At 50.4% G+C, this 14027-nt stretch overlaps 6 protein-coding genes across 6 annotated transcripts; all 6 read left to right on the top strand.

The window, feature by feature from the left end:
* Window positions 1-728: 728 nt before the first annotated feature.
* A1O9_05055 (uric acid-xanthine permease) lies at window positions 729-2587 on the top strand (the record flags this gene model as incomplete). The annotated part of the gene is made up of 3 exons (XM_013407341.1): window positions 729-1132; window positions 1192-2075; window positions 2127-2587. 3 exons carry the CDS (start codon window positions 729-731, stop codon window positions 2585-2587), a joined length of 1749 nt encoding a protein of 582 aa, XP_013262795.1.
* A 2338-nt stretch (window positions 2588-4925) lies between these two features.
* On the top strand, window positions 4926-6005 carry A1O9_05056 (uncharacterized protein; the record flags this gene model as incomplete). Its single annotated transcript, XM_013407342.1, has 2 exons — window positions 4926-5098; window positions 5279-6005. The coding sequence occupies 2 exons, from the start codon at window positions 4926-4928 to the stop codon at window positions 6003-6005; spliced, it is 900 nt and encodes a 299-aa protein (XP_013262796.1).
* A 232-nt stretch (window positions 6006-6237) lies between these two features.
* On the top strand, window positions 6238-6628 carry A1O9_05057 (uncharacterized protein; the record flags this gene model as incomplete). The annotated part of the gene is made up of 3 exons (XM_013407343.1): window positions 6238-6262; window positions 6287-6375; window positions 6425-6628. The coding sequence occupies 3 exons, from the start codon at window positions 6238-6240 to the stop codon at window positions 6626-6628; spliced, it is 318 nt and encodes a 105-aa protein (XP_013262797.1).
* A 901-nt stretch (window positions 6629-7529) lies between these two features.
* Window positions 7530-9356, top strand: A1O9_05058 (uncharacterized protein; the record flags this gene model as incomplete). The annotated part of the gene is made up of 1 exon (XM_013407344.1): window positions 7530-9356. One exon carries the CDS (start codon window positions 7530-7532, stop codon window positions 9354-9356), a length of 1827 nt encoding a protein of 608 aa, XP_013262798.1.
* A 931-nt stretch (window positions 9357-10287) lies between these two features.
* On the top strand, window positions 10288-11746 carry A1O9_05059 (uncharacterized protein; the record flags this gene model as incomplete). The annotated part of the gene is made up of 2 exons (XM_013407345.1): window positions 10288-10354; window positions 10413-11746. The coding sequence occupies 2 exons, from the start codon at window positions 10288-10290 to the stop codon at window positions 11744-11746; spliced, it is 1401 nt and encodes a 466-aa protein (XP_013262799.1).
* A 1047-nt stretch (window positions 11747-12793) lies between these two features.
* On the top strand, window positions 12794-13951 carry A1O9_05060 (uncharacterized protein; the record flags this gene model as incomplete). The annotated part of the gene is made up of 1 exon (XM_013407346.1): window positions 12794-13951. One exon carries the CDS (start codon window positions 12794-12796, stop codon window positions 13949-13951), a length of 1158 nt encoding a protein of 385 aa, XP_013262800.1.
* Between the last annotated feature and the right edge of the window lie 76 nt (window positions 13952-14027).

Genomic DNA, 14027 nt, shown 5'->3' on the forward strand with positions numbered 1-14027 from the left:
GATGCATACCCTGAGAGGAAAAAAGGTTTTAGGGACGATCCATGTTAACTTTCGGCTCTCGTCCCGCCGTGCATCTTTTTGCCGGGACGACAGAAGAAAGGCAGACAAATTCGAGCAGGTCATGCCAAAGGCAAGATAAAGAAGAGTTCGCATGGCTTGGAAAGGTAATGGCAGCTTGTGGTTGGGCTGATAAGACGTTGGAAAGTGGATACCGCCTATCGGTCGGCACCGGCCCAATCAGAGCCCTCAAAAACCGGGTTTACTGCTTGCTTTATTCATCATGGGTATCTCCTTGGTTTCAGTCTGTGGCTTCAACCATGAGATACCATCATGGAACCCTACCATGGGCTCGGTCGGGTCTCGACTTGGGCCCTTCGGTTCACACCACCATCTGATTGCTTGTCGCCGTCGTCCGCCAGCCTCGGCCTCATGTCGCCCGTCGCCAAGGAGATATGTCTCCACCTGTCGGTTACCGATCTGCCGCATGCGATATGCAAAAACCCAAAGTCAGACTTTTTTGACGGAGGGTGCCATCGTCCGCTGAGTATTAGCTTTGTCCATACAATACTCACGAGCTACTTGTTATTATCTATATAACAGCTGCATGGTACATCTAATCCGGCTTCCAGACTACCATATCACCACTTAGTATTTGACTAAGCATTAGCAGCCTCCTCCAACATTTAACAAACCAGCCTATTCTAAGTGCCATAATTATCACCGCAGATATGAGTGAAGCAGACAGAATCGGCCCGCCCATGGCGCCTAAAAAGACGCTCGCCGATCGAGCAAACGGTGTCAGAAAGGCACTTTTCACCAAGAACGGTCTGGTCGGTACCTACGATTATGGCTTCTTGTTCCGACCCAATATTCCATTCATGAAGAAGGACCGCCGCGCAAGTCCCTTTTTCGGCCTCAATGACTCCATGCCCGTTCTTTTGGCACTTCTATTGGGACTGCAGCATGCATTGGCTATGCTTGCCGGTGTGATGACCCCTCCGATTATCCTCTCCGGACAGGGCGGCGTCAATCTACCCCCTGACTGGCAACAATACCTTGTTTCCACTTCCTTGATCGTTTGCGGTATACTTTCATCTATCCAGATTACGCGATTCCACATCTACAAGACTCCGTAAGTTTCCCAGTCGCTTCATTCCACACCTGCGGTCTTAGGACTAACACTGCACTTAGATACTACATTGGGACCGGGCTAATTTCCGTTGTGGGCACATCCTTCGCTATCATTCCAGTTGCGTCAGGAGCATTCACACAGATGTACAACAATGGCTTTTGCGAGATTGATTCCGAGGGCAATCGCCTACCTTGCCCAGATGCATATGGCGCCCTCATTGGAACATGTGCTATTTGCGCCTTGACCGAAATCCTGATCTCATTCCTTCCACCAAAGACTCTGCAGAGGATTTTCCCACCCATTGTCACAGGTCCAACCGTCATTCTGATCGGTGTCCATCTTGTAGAAACCGGTTTCAAGAACTGGGCAGGCGGCAGTGGTCTCTGCTCTGAGCTCCCTGAGGACGGTTTCTTCCGACTTTGCCCCAATATTGCAGCTCCTCATGCTCTTCCATGGGGAAGTGCTGAGTTCATTGGCCTTGGGTTTCTCGTCTTCCTTACCATCATCCTCTGCGAAAGATTCGGATCTCCCATCATGAAATCAACCAGTGTAATTATTGGTCTGTTGACAGGATGTATTGTTGCTGCTGCTACCGGCTATTTCGACGACAGCGGCATCAACGATGCCCCAGCCGTGTCCTTTATCTGGGTCAAGACCTTCAAGTTGACGATTTATGGCCCACTTGTTCTACCCGTGATGACTGTTTTCATTATCTGCGCCTGTGAAGCCATTGGTGATGTCACAGCTACTTGCGATGTCTCGAGACTAGAGGTTGAGGGTCGACTATTTGAAAGCCGTATTCAGGGTGGTGTTCTGGCAGATGGATTGAACGGGTGCTTGGCTGCTTTGATGACCATCACGCCAATGTCAACATTCGCTCAGAACAACGGTGTTATCGCATTGACGCGGTGTGCCAACCGTAAGGCCGGATACTGCTGTTGCTGTGAGTATAATTCTTCGTTCATTCAACCAGCCTTTGCTAATTTCGATCTAGTCTTCCTCATCGTCATGGGTCTCTTCGCCAAATTCTCCGCAGCCCTGGTCGCAATTCCCGCCCCAGTTCTCGGAGGCATGACTACCTTCCTGTTCTGCGCTGTCGCCGTTTCGGGTATGGCTATTGTCAATCGAGTTCCATTCAACCGCAGAACCCGATTCATCTTGACGGCATCCCTAGCCATCGGTTATGGAGCCACCTTGGTGCCCAACTGGTTCGAACATGTTTTCACCTACGATGGCGATAACCACGCGCTGAAGGGTTTCTACGATGCTATCTCTCTTGTCATGGAAACTGGATTTGCTGTCACGGCTATGATCTCCATGATCTTGAACTTGGTTCTACCTTTCGACATAGAGGATACTCCAGAAGGAGTCGAAGAAGATGTTCGTTCAAGCACTCCCGACTCTGAACCTGTTTCCAAGGTTCAGATGGACATGCCATCAAAAGAGGTCGTTTAAGGTTTGAATACCATAGTGCTGGAGTCATGACGAAAAATAGATACACGACCCCCTCAAGATACCCCAATCCTACATACCCGCACTCAGCCTTGTCTCCGCTTTAAAGCAGAATACATTCATAAACGCTTAGCTCAGGGTACATATTTAGCAAATTACATGCTAATCGTTTAATCTTACTCAAAATCTTCTCAGGCTAAAACGCAGTACATTCTTCGTCCCATCTACATCTCTGGGTGACTTGTAGATTATCCCACTCGCTTAAGAGCCCTAACTCGTGGCGGTACATACGTTCACCAAAAGAGTGCGGCGGTTAATGCCAATACTTACGTTGGATGTCTGATCACTATATTTATGAATAGCACTATCACTTGGAATCATAGCTCCTCTGCCATAACAACCACAGCGATTAACAACGATTCATTTGACCACAAGAGAAACAATATAAGAATCATTCAAGACAAGTGACAGGGCGACAGACAACCCTAAAGAAAACCTGAAGAAGAATACTGAGGTGATCCATCCCAATTAGGAGCCCTCATAGGGCACCTGCCATAGGCCAGAAGCCAACGTCGGCGGATCTTCTGAAGTTATTACTACATTTTATCTGGTCGGAGTCCTGCGCAGGTACAAGATACCGAGCTTTCTCTGGCGACAAGTACCGATCAGGATGTCAGCACCCATTATTAGAGTGCGAAAAAAATGAGAATCTGCGGTGCTATCACTTAACACGAGTTGTATGACCATTGGCCCCTATCCACAGAGAAAGCAGCGGCAGCGACTGCTTGCTGTACAGAACTACTCCCAGCCGAGTATTTACTTCTGTCGTTACCTACCCCATCAGCCATCTTGTTCCTGCCGCAGACCCGCCGTATCTCCGGCAGACGTGTTTTCCAACGCTTCGCGACACTTCCCACGACTCGACCGTTGCTCGAGACTGTGCCTAGGGAAGACTTGGCCCCCAGAGATGTTACAATCGAGGGCAAGCTTCCATAAGCTTTGGGCCTCACCTTACTTTGTACACAGCCGAGGTTTGTCCCTGACGCATTTAGCCGACTAAGCTAGCACATTGGAGGAAACAGAGACAACGCCTTGCGTGGCTGCAATGACTTGATCGAAACTCAAACTCTTGAGGGATCGCAATACAGATCGAGTGCACACATCACCTGAGCCACCACACGGACGAGGCTGCCTAAGCACCCTCGGGACAAAGCATATTCTTTGCAGGTTTTGCTGGAGATCGATCAAATGGTGACGAAAGGCATCGCTGTCATTTTACCCGGTACGTATCCATATTTGACGTCTCGAACGAACCGTATTCCCTGTCTGCTCGAAAATCAACCTGTTTATTAGCCTGTAGAGTTACACCGCACGCCCCACAGTCTACCTCTAATCTGGGGAACGACATAAGTGGTAATTACTGCTGGATCTACACATGACCACCAAAGTGTGGGGGTCAGCGGTGGTCCTTCCGTTTTTGCAGATTGCTGGTTACGCCTTGATTGGGTCGACAATGTTAGGTCAAACACGAGGTGGCCGAAGGGGCTACCGAAGTTGACTTTGGCCACGTCTCCATTCTACGGCCGTTCTGGAAAACTGAGATCAATGCCTGGTAGGAGGACCTCGAGGCGGTGGTGCACTCTCATTTACATTCCCCCGGCACAAGGGGTGTGGTCAGCATATCGGCAAACATACGCTCCCGTCACTCTTACTTGTGAGCCATTGCTTCTAATGAAGAAACTACCAGTAAGGTGGCCAAAGTACTGTGTGCCCATACTCCCCGAGCGATGCTGGTGTTTGAAGCAAAGTTGATGGGTTAAAAGTCTTTGTCACCTTGAAACGATGTCCATTTTCAACTACCTATATGGGACCTTGGCTGGTCTCCTTCAACACTAATCACTAACCGAGCCTATCAATGTCTGCCATTCAGCCATGACTGGAGAATTCCAGCACCTTGATTATTTGACAAGCGTCCTCGTAAGGGTTGACCCTTATTCCATTTGCAACGGCTTCATGGAAGTTCAAGAGTTGCCATGCAACTCAAGCTTAAGCATTCGCTTGTTTGTCAACTTTGGAATGCATATGCCGGCCTACACAAGCTTCCTCGTGGTCTTCACCCATCATGGATAATAGCAGCCGCGAGTCACCGGGTCTACACACTACAGGTAGCTTTTCTTGGACTGCTAGTATGGTCAGCTAGTTTTGAGGTCGAAGGAGTTGAATATAAATGATTCTCCGATCCTGAGTTCGTCCAGGGGTTCGTCTCCACATTGGCACTGAGGCAATATCCCATCCACCTCCTCACAAATTTAACCACTGGTACGATTATTTGGTAGACAGCATGGTCTCTTTCAAAGTGAAGGCGACCCCGACTCGGTCGACAGAAGTAGCTGTCGCCCAGGCCAAGGCACCCGAATTGAACCATGTCAATTGGCGAACTGATCCGGGTTTGAGGAAGCTATCCTTCTTCGCAGGCGTCATTTGTGTCGCTTCTGCTACTACTGATTACGATGGGTAGATAGTCCCCGCAAAATACAATATGAAAGTTGCAGAAGTTGACTGACTTAACTCTTCCGCCAGGTCTATGCTGAACAACATTCGTATCTTGCCACAATGGATAGAATAATTCAACGACCCTCAAGGCTTCAATCTTGGACTTCTGACTGCACTTTATCGCATCAGTTCTATTGCTAGCTTACCTATCGTGCCTTTCATCGCTGATCGATTTGGAGGAAAATTTGCCATTATCACTAGTTGCGTTATTATGCTGATTGCTACTGCGGTGCAAGGCGCCTCACAAAATCTTGCCATGTTCAAGGGAGGTCGTTCCCTCATGGGTTTCGTCAATTCTATGGTACAACTTTCATCCCCATTATTATTGACTGAATTCTGCTACCCCCAACACAGAGGACGAATCACTGCGAGCTTGTGGAATTTGGGAGCTATCGTAAACACATGGCTCTCATTTGGCACGAAGAGAATTCCCTCTGAATGGTCATGGCGCATTCCCACCATTATTCAGGGTGCCCCGTCCCTGATTCAGCTCATCTTCATCTTCTGGTGCCCAGAAAGCCCTAGATGGCTCATTTCGAAAGATCGCACTGATGAGGCTCTAGCAATTCTGTCAAAATACCACGCCAATGGTGACAGTGCATACCCAACCGTCCAATTCGAGTATGCAGAAATCAAGGAGGCCATCCGTCTGGAATCCATTTATAAGAAATCTTCCAGCTATCTTGACTTCCTGAAGACTCAAGGCAACCGACACCGCCTCCTTCTCGTCGGTTCATTGGGTCCTTTTTCTCAATGGTCTGGCAACGGCCTCGTGGCATATTGCGCAACTGATATTTACAAGCCCATTGGTATCACTAGCTCGCATAGCAGTTGGGGCTCAATGGGGGTCAAAATATCCTCTCATTGATCATCTGCGTCGGGGGTGCACTTCTTTGTGACTGTATTGGACGACGACCACTTTCCCTTGCTGCAACCACAGGCATGCTGCTTTGCTTCATTGGTTGGACAATTTGCTCAGCCATCTACCAAGAGGATGGCACAAAAGCTGCAGACAAGCAGTTGTTGCATTCATCTGGATCTTCAATGTATCCTACGCTCTTGCTTGGTCTAGTTTGCTCGTTGCATACACCTTTAAGATTATGCCTTTCAAGATTCGTGACCAAGGTCTCATGATCATGAGCTTCTAAGTTCAGGTTGCACTTGTGATTAACCAATACGTCAATCCCTTAGGCTTCAAGCATTTAAATCCAAACTGGAAACTGTATACTATATACACGGTAGGTTCAACTCGATTCGTATGAAGTATGCTGATACGCATCCTTCTAGTGCTGGATCGCTTCCGAACTTGTCTTGGTCTACTTCCTGTACGTCGAGACCCGCGGCCCTACATTGGAGGAAATCACAAAGATCTTCGACGGTGGCGATGCTAAGGTCGACCAAGTAGAGCTTGATAAATCAGGCGCGGTCGTGAACTTTTCTGGTATGGAGAAAGGCGAACTTGGAACGGCCGAGCATCGGAATATAGTTTAATACTTTCGGATGAGCGGAACAGCGGCCAAGATGATCAATTCGGCCTTCAGCTTCTTCAATCAAAGCCTTGCGGGTACTAGATATAGAGAGGCTGCGCTATGAAAAGCAGTGTGGTATTCCGCCTGGACAAATCGTAGGCAAATGCTGTCCTTGCACACGGGGATCCAATTTTCCTGGCTGTCAGACCCTAAGATATTAATCTCGGTTTTCCAATACAATATCGCATCCGTGGCTCTAATAACGTTGTCGCCACTGTTGAGAGTCATTTAGAAAGCGTCTACTATAATGGGCTCGATTTCTCCGTAAGTCGATGATGATCCTGAGATGTACGTACTCCATAGAGGTCAAAGACAAGGCAGAGAGGTTTTTAGTAGTTAAGAGGCGCTACTGATACTAGCGGTTGTCTGGGTGTGTTTTAGGAATGTCTGCCGGCAATGACGTTTTGTTTGCTGTGTTTGCCTTTTCCCGCCGGCCAAACAAGGAAGGCACGAGTGCGGGTTCCGTGCCTTGGGTTTTGCAGCTTCCCGGCCCCCAGAATAGCATTGACAATAGCAAATCCAATCTCGCTAGGCAGGATCATCACCCATCAACCGTCTTCAGTCCAACAATAACAACGTCCAGAACATTCCTCACATCACAAGAATCTATACAGAGTACGTCGCTCAACCTCTGCAGAGTGTGATATTTCCTTTGCTGGCTAGGCAAACCTGCAACTACCGAGAACACTCTCTCATCACGCGACCTCCATCACACCACACACAGATTGACATGTGCTCAGCATAACATCAACATATTCATCCTAGTCGCCCTCTATCTATATTGGATACCATGATACACGGCCTGTCTCACTTCTCCCAGTCCTAGCAGAGCCCTTGGCCAAAGGCCATCGATCTCTTCGATCATGGCCTTCAATTTCAACTGGTCTCCGTTATCTACCGATGCCGGCTTCCTTCCGCGAGCACAAGAACTCCTTACCAATGCTCTCAACAGAGCCGACCCTAAACCCGCGATTATTGTCGACGACATCATTGTGAACGAACTCAACCTGGGAGATGTCCCTCCCGAGCTGGAAATCCTCGAAATTGGGGATCTCGCCGAGGATAGGTTCCGCGGGACCTTCAAGATGATGTACAAAGGCAATGCATTCCTCACGCTGAAGACGAGAGTACAAGCCAACCCTCTGAACACATATCTACGGACTCGTTCAGCGTTTGCGTCGCCTCGGCCTCTGGCAGCAGACACTGGACTGACGATTCCGCTACAAATTACTCTATCTGAGTTCCGCTTGTCCGGGTTCATCATCTTAGTTTTCTCGAGGCAGAAAGGATTGACGTTGGTCTTCCGTAACGATCCTCTAGAGTCATTGCGCGTATCTTCGACATTTGACTCCATACCATTTGTCGCCAACTTTCTGCAAAAGGAGATCGAAACCCAGCTGCGTGGCCTGCTGATGGACGAGCTGCCAGCCATCATTCATAGACTTTCACTTCGACTTTGGTCACCGGAGCATAAAGCAAGAGAGGAAAGCGAGTTGGGAGCAACCGAGAACAGCAACGCGGAAGTGGTTGTAGATCCTTTGGCAAGTCCACCTCAGGATCCTGTCGACTCAACCGGTGCGGTCTTGACCCCTGCCGAGATTGCATCGCTCTCCTTGGACTCATCGCTCGAAACCCACTCCTTATTTTCTCAGAAGAATTTGATTCGGCTGGCGACGCTCACGGACTCGCATCGGACTCTCTCGTTGTTCACGCCTACAATTCGAGATGCGGTATTCCGGGCATGGACGGGCCCATTGGAACGTGGAGAGATGACGGGTCTCCATACGCGAACGACCACACCAGCATTGTCTAGAAGCCACTCGTATGCTACAAGTCTGAGCACTGCCACCACATTCACTTTTGACAACTCTACTCATTCCCGACCTGGTCTACCAAGCTTCGCGTCGGCAAGTCAAGGCTTGTGCATGGGAAGTTCAAGGCACGGACAAGGACACAGGCCGCGTAAAAGAAAGAAACGTGTTGTCAACCTTCGAAAACAAGCCGATACGGGAGAGTTGGAGCTGGTCAGTGAAGATGGGTCGACGGCAGATACGACCAGCAACGCCGCAAGCTCATCAACCGCACCATCAGTATTTTCTGCACCTGCGGCGGCGATGTCATCAGATCTTTCACAATCACTAAACCTTACGACACCACCTCAAAGTCCTCTTGCGGCCAGGCGTCCCGCTTTGGAAAAGTATCCTGCTTCAGATATGCGTAGTGTCAGCGAAGGGATACCGGGGCCGGCAATATTAGACTCGGCCCATGAACCAGTTTTGGATATACACAAAACGCCGCGAGCTGTTGATCAAGATGCGACCATTCGCCTACGAAATCGGAAGCCCAGTCCGATCGCATTCGATGATGACCCGACTCCAAGGGCATCGATGTATTTCACCGAGGGGACAGATCAAAAAGATGCACGTCATATTAATGAGGGTCGATATCTCCCAACTGAAAAGGTCGGGTCTGAAAATGGCTCTCCAGGGTCTTCGCGTCATCCCCTGCCCAACTTTTTCCAGTTCGTGACGGACCCATCGAATGGTGGGAGTATCGCAGAACGAGCGTGGATGATGAAGGTGGCCAACGAGATGGCCAGACGATATGAGGATGAAAGGCTCAAGGGTAGCTTTGAACCCTTTTCTCCTCGTGAAGAAGAGCCGGTTCCCCCACCGGCCTATGCGCGATGAACAAGTTTCGATCTTCTTTTTTCTTTTTGGCGTTGGGGGTTGACACCCCATGCAGCGGTCAATGTACTAAAAAATGTAATGAGGCCACGACATAATGTGTATAGAGCGGGATTTGGGTTCACGGTGTGGATCGTCGTGAGAGGAACCTTTGATCATTGAACTTCGCAGTGACGAGCATTAGTATTGTTGTATTCATATTTTATACCGAGTACTCCGTACAATATGCTTCTATCATCATTGAATGCTAGGTCAGACATATCCTCTGTCCCCAGCCTACGTTTTACATTGAGATGCTAGTGATAGGAGGCAAGAGTCTCCATCCCACTGGTGGTGGGAACCGGTATGATCCCTCCCCACCTTCTAGACCTGTGGCGTCGAGACAGCGTTCTCAAACTGGCTACCGCTCTGATTCTTCAAATAACACGGAGCACTCCACTAACACCACCATCTGACCACGACTTGTGAAGGGATCTCAACGCACGCATTGAGATGGCAAGTCGCTGGAATAACGACCGTCGTTAATGTCGCTTTAGCGCAGAAACTAATCATCTTAGTTCACCAGAGTCGAGCGGGGGGGTGAGCAGCTAACTATCTCACTAATGAGTTAGTTCTCTGTATAGGTACGGAGTACTCCGTACTAGACTCCGTACTTGTACTCGTAGACTCCAGATTAGTGGTGTTGGCGGTGGCTGGGCCTTGGCAGAGCGACCGAGATGCAACCAAAAGAATGAATTGAGATTGTGGGGAGCTTGACAGTTTCCCCCCCATCTTTCTGTCTAACTGTCCATCTCTGGCATTTAATCACAATCGCCTGTGGTCCGTTTGCCAGGTGGCTTCTCTTTTTGCAGTTTTCAATCATTGAGTGGAGCCCGGATCATTCACTTGCATCCAGGCTTGACTCAAACTCTGGGCCCAGTCCCATCTTCTCATCATGGACTTTGTCAACAGCCTGTTAGGCGGAAAGCCTGCGCAAGCACCTGTCGCCGGAGACGATTCTGGTAAGAACCAACCGCAGAAAACGCCTTCTCGTCTGGCCCTTTCTACCTTCAATTCTAGAACATGAGAATCATCTCGCTGACTGGAGCTCGTGCACTACAGATTTCGCCGACTTCGCAGCTGCACCGGCGCCGTCGCCTGCGTCGATTCCTGTCTCTCCAGCCGATGCTCAACCGGCTGCTGCGACGGGGCAAGTGGGAACCCGCGGGGTCTACACGAAGTGGTACCGAGTATGGGAACGCACGCAGCTGTCGGACTTCTACATGGAGGGCATTCTGATTCCATTCATCTTCCTGGCCTTGCTGGTCCACTTCTGGGGAACACGCATGAATAAGAGAAAGGCGAAGAAATGGATTGCTGTGCATACACCCTTGCTGGAGCGCGAATTTGCGCTGGTCGGGTACAGCCAGGTGCCGAAATTGCCTCCCTTCACTGAAGGCGAGAGCATCGTTGAGGCGAGCGCCAAGGCTCAGGGTGACGATGTGCCCGAGGACTTGTACAAGGAGAAGACGGCCTGGGAGTACGAGATGTATGCCAGCGGTCGCCAGAATGCGGCGTTCTTGGACGGCAAGCTCACCTTGACGAGACGGATGAATCCCTTGACCATGATCGCCGAGCAGATTGCTGGCATGTTCTTTGAGTCGGTCAAACCCAAGGGCGAGAGGGCTGAATTCGTGCTGTACACGTTTGACGGCAAGGAGAAGGATTATGTCCCTCCACCGGTTCCAGGTTCAGAGGAGGCTGGAAGGGTGAAGGCTGCGGGCAATTCCTCGTATGACTCGTTTGTGTTCGCGATTGTCAACAAGTTGACCATGCGCCGTCTTCGCGATGAGCGGTACGATCTGTCTCTGACCTTCACCAAGGACAACCCCAAGCTTCCCAACTGGGCGACGGTGATGAGCGAAAGTGCCGAGATCAGCGAGAATTTCTTGACCAAAGAGTTGATTGCCGCTGTCATTGAGGCTGAGGATTATCTGGAATACCTCATCTTGACAGACCAGCCGACAGACAAGCCTTCCAATTTGAAGGAAACCATCCCCAAGAAGCGCATTGAACTCGGGCTCAAAATTCCCTCTGATGGCAACTACCTACCGACATTGCCGCTCTTCCAGGCATTCTTGAGGCTTCCGGATTTCGTGGTGGGCACTGGCAAGCTTCGACCGGAAGTGGCGAGGAAGATCAACGCGACTCGTGAAACGGAGAAGAGTAAGCTGAAGAAGATCAGTGACAAAGAGGCGGAGGAAGAGAGGCTTCGCACCCTGGAGAAGATGAAGAAGGATGAGCGAGATCGCAAGATGAAGGGCATGAGTGCGGAGGAGCAGCGGAAGTTCCTGGACCGGGAGAACGAGAAGCAACGGAAGAAGCAGGAGAAGAAAATGACTCGGAGAGGTTGATCGATCTTGGGTGGATTGAGCGGCTGGATGGCTGCAAGGGGAGGAAGGGCATTAGGGAATGAGATGGCAAGGGAAAAGAAAAGAGAAAGAGACTCTTATTCAGACTGTACACAGCCTTTGGTCATTACCACTTTCTGATGGTATATATTACTTGCTTACTTGAGGGGGTTTTATTTCTCCCGAGAAAAGTGCCCGTCCAGTAGATGAACAAGTTAATCATCTCTATCATCCTCAAAGCAGTGGACCAAGGCGTCCCATTATCGATAGTAGTACTGCCATCGGGTTCTACCCCGGAGAGTTGGACCTCATACTTTGGCCCATTTCTATGAGCTCGCACCCTCGATCGGTTTACCCCAGATGATCGGAAGGTTCCTTTCTTTTCTTACAGGGTCCCTGTGGGTCGGACATGGGGCAAAATTTTTCCGATCCGTAGGTGCTTGTCTGCGTGCGTACGCGTGTGTCTTGCAGGTGCCAAAAATAGGAGAAGACGGGGCATGATTGGTGGTCGGCGTGCCAGGCGCGGTGCGTGGAGAGCTTAGGCCATGAACCGCCATTGCCAAGGCGCAGGGACCCCGAACCCAGCCTCTGTTTCCGGGCAGTTTCAAGCCCAACTCAGCCTGGGCCACCCCCGTCTCAACGACCTGATAGGCTTCACAGGCCTTGAGGGGGCCCCCTGCTCGTTCTTTTCAGGGACATCAGCGAGGCTTGTGTGTCTATTGGGGAAGAACTTGGGAGACTGCGCCTCTCGGATTCATCGTCGGTCACTCTCGTCCTCTCCTCCACGCGGCCCTGGTTTCAGTTTCATGCATCCTAACGGCAGTTCAAATCCCATCCTCATCTCATCTCATCCCATCTCACTGACATGTTGGACGCTTCTTTCTGTCCTATCCTATCCTAAGTTGAATATCTTTTCCCTCTTCTCTTGCATCTTTGTCAACTCTTCTGTGCTTTGTATCACATTCGTTTGATCTCTCGACTGCCATTCACCCCGGATTTCACGTTCGCCTCTCCCTCAATACTACTCGCATAGTACTCCCTACTGTCACGATGCTACGCCCGCTCGTTGCTCTCCTCTCCCTCCTTGGGCTTGCTTCTGCTGCCTCAGTCGACCTCTTCAAGCGACAGTCTACTGCCTGCAACAACTCCCCAGATCTCTGCTCCAGACCATATAACCAAGTCGTTCATCTAGGCGCTCACGACTCTCCCTTCCGTCGAGACAAGTCGACAGACTTCTCTACCTCAGGCAACCAATTCTACAATTCTACCGTTCAGCTCAACGCTGGTGTTCGTCTTCTCTCCGCCCAGGTTCACAAATCAAACGGAGCATGGCACCTGTGTCACTCGTCTTGCGATCTACTTGACGCTGGAACCCTGTCGGATTGGCTAGAGGAGGTCAAAGCATGGATGGACAATAACCCAAACGACGTCGTCACCATCCTGCTGGTTAATTCCGACGATGCAACTGTTGGTGACCTTGATCAACAATTCACAGCTTCAGGAATAAACAGTCTTGCTTATAAACCCGCCTCTACCACCACTCCTCCAGTATCCTGGCCAACACTGCAAGAGTTGATCACCGCCGGCACTCGACTGATGGTCTTTGTGGCCTCTCTCGACCCTGCCAGCATCCCCGAAAGCCAATCCTACATCATGGACGAGTTCACCTTTATCTTCGAAAACAAATTCGACAACACTGCCATCACCGACTTCTCCTGCTCCCCCGAACGCCCCTCCGCCGTCGGGGGCAATTCCCAAGCTGCCATTGCCTCCAACCGCATGCCATTCATGAACCACTTCCTCTACGATGAAGGCCTCTTCGACATCCAAACCCCCGCCATCGACAACATCACCACAACCAACTCCCCAGGCCAATCCCTCGGTAACCTGGGCTTCGCCCTGAGCTCCTGCCAGACCGAGTACGGAAGGGTACCGACGTTCACGCTAGTGGACTTCTTCGACGAAGGCCCCGCCATCAACGCCGTCGATGCCATGAACGGTATCACTCCCGTAGGCAGGACAGCCCTACCTCCCAGAGACAAGGAAGACAGCTCATCGGACTCCGGCGCGGACTCTTTCCAGGGCGTCATCGATCTCAACGACGACGTCAAAGCCGGTGCGCAGCCAAAACTCGGTGCCTGGATCTGGGCTGCGGGCAAGTGGACTTTCGGAGGGATCAATCTCAGCGGTGGCGATCTTCTCAGTTGAACGACGATTTAATGAGGTTAATGACCAGTGTTGTTTTTTTTCCAATTTATGGAACCAAAAGAAACGGGACTCTTGA

This window comes from Exophiala aquamarina (assembly GCF_000709125.1).
Source record: "Exophiala aquamarina CBS 119918 chromosome Unknown aczIA-supercont1.3, whole genome shotgun sequence".
NCBI classification, from domain to species: domain Eukaryota; kingdom Fungi; phylum Ascomycota; class Eurotiomycetes; order Chaetothyriales; family Herpotrichiellaceae; genus Exophiala; species Exophiala aquamarina.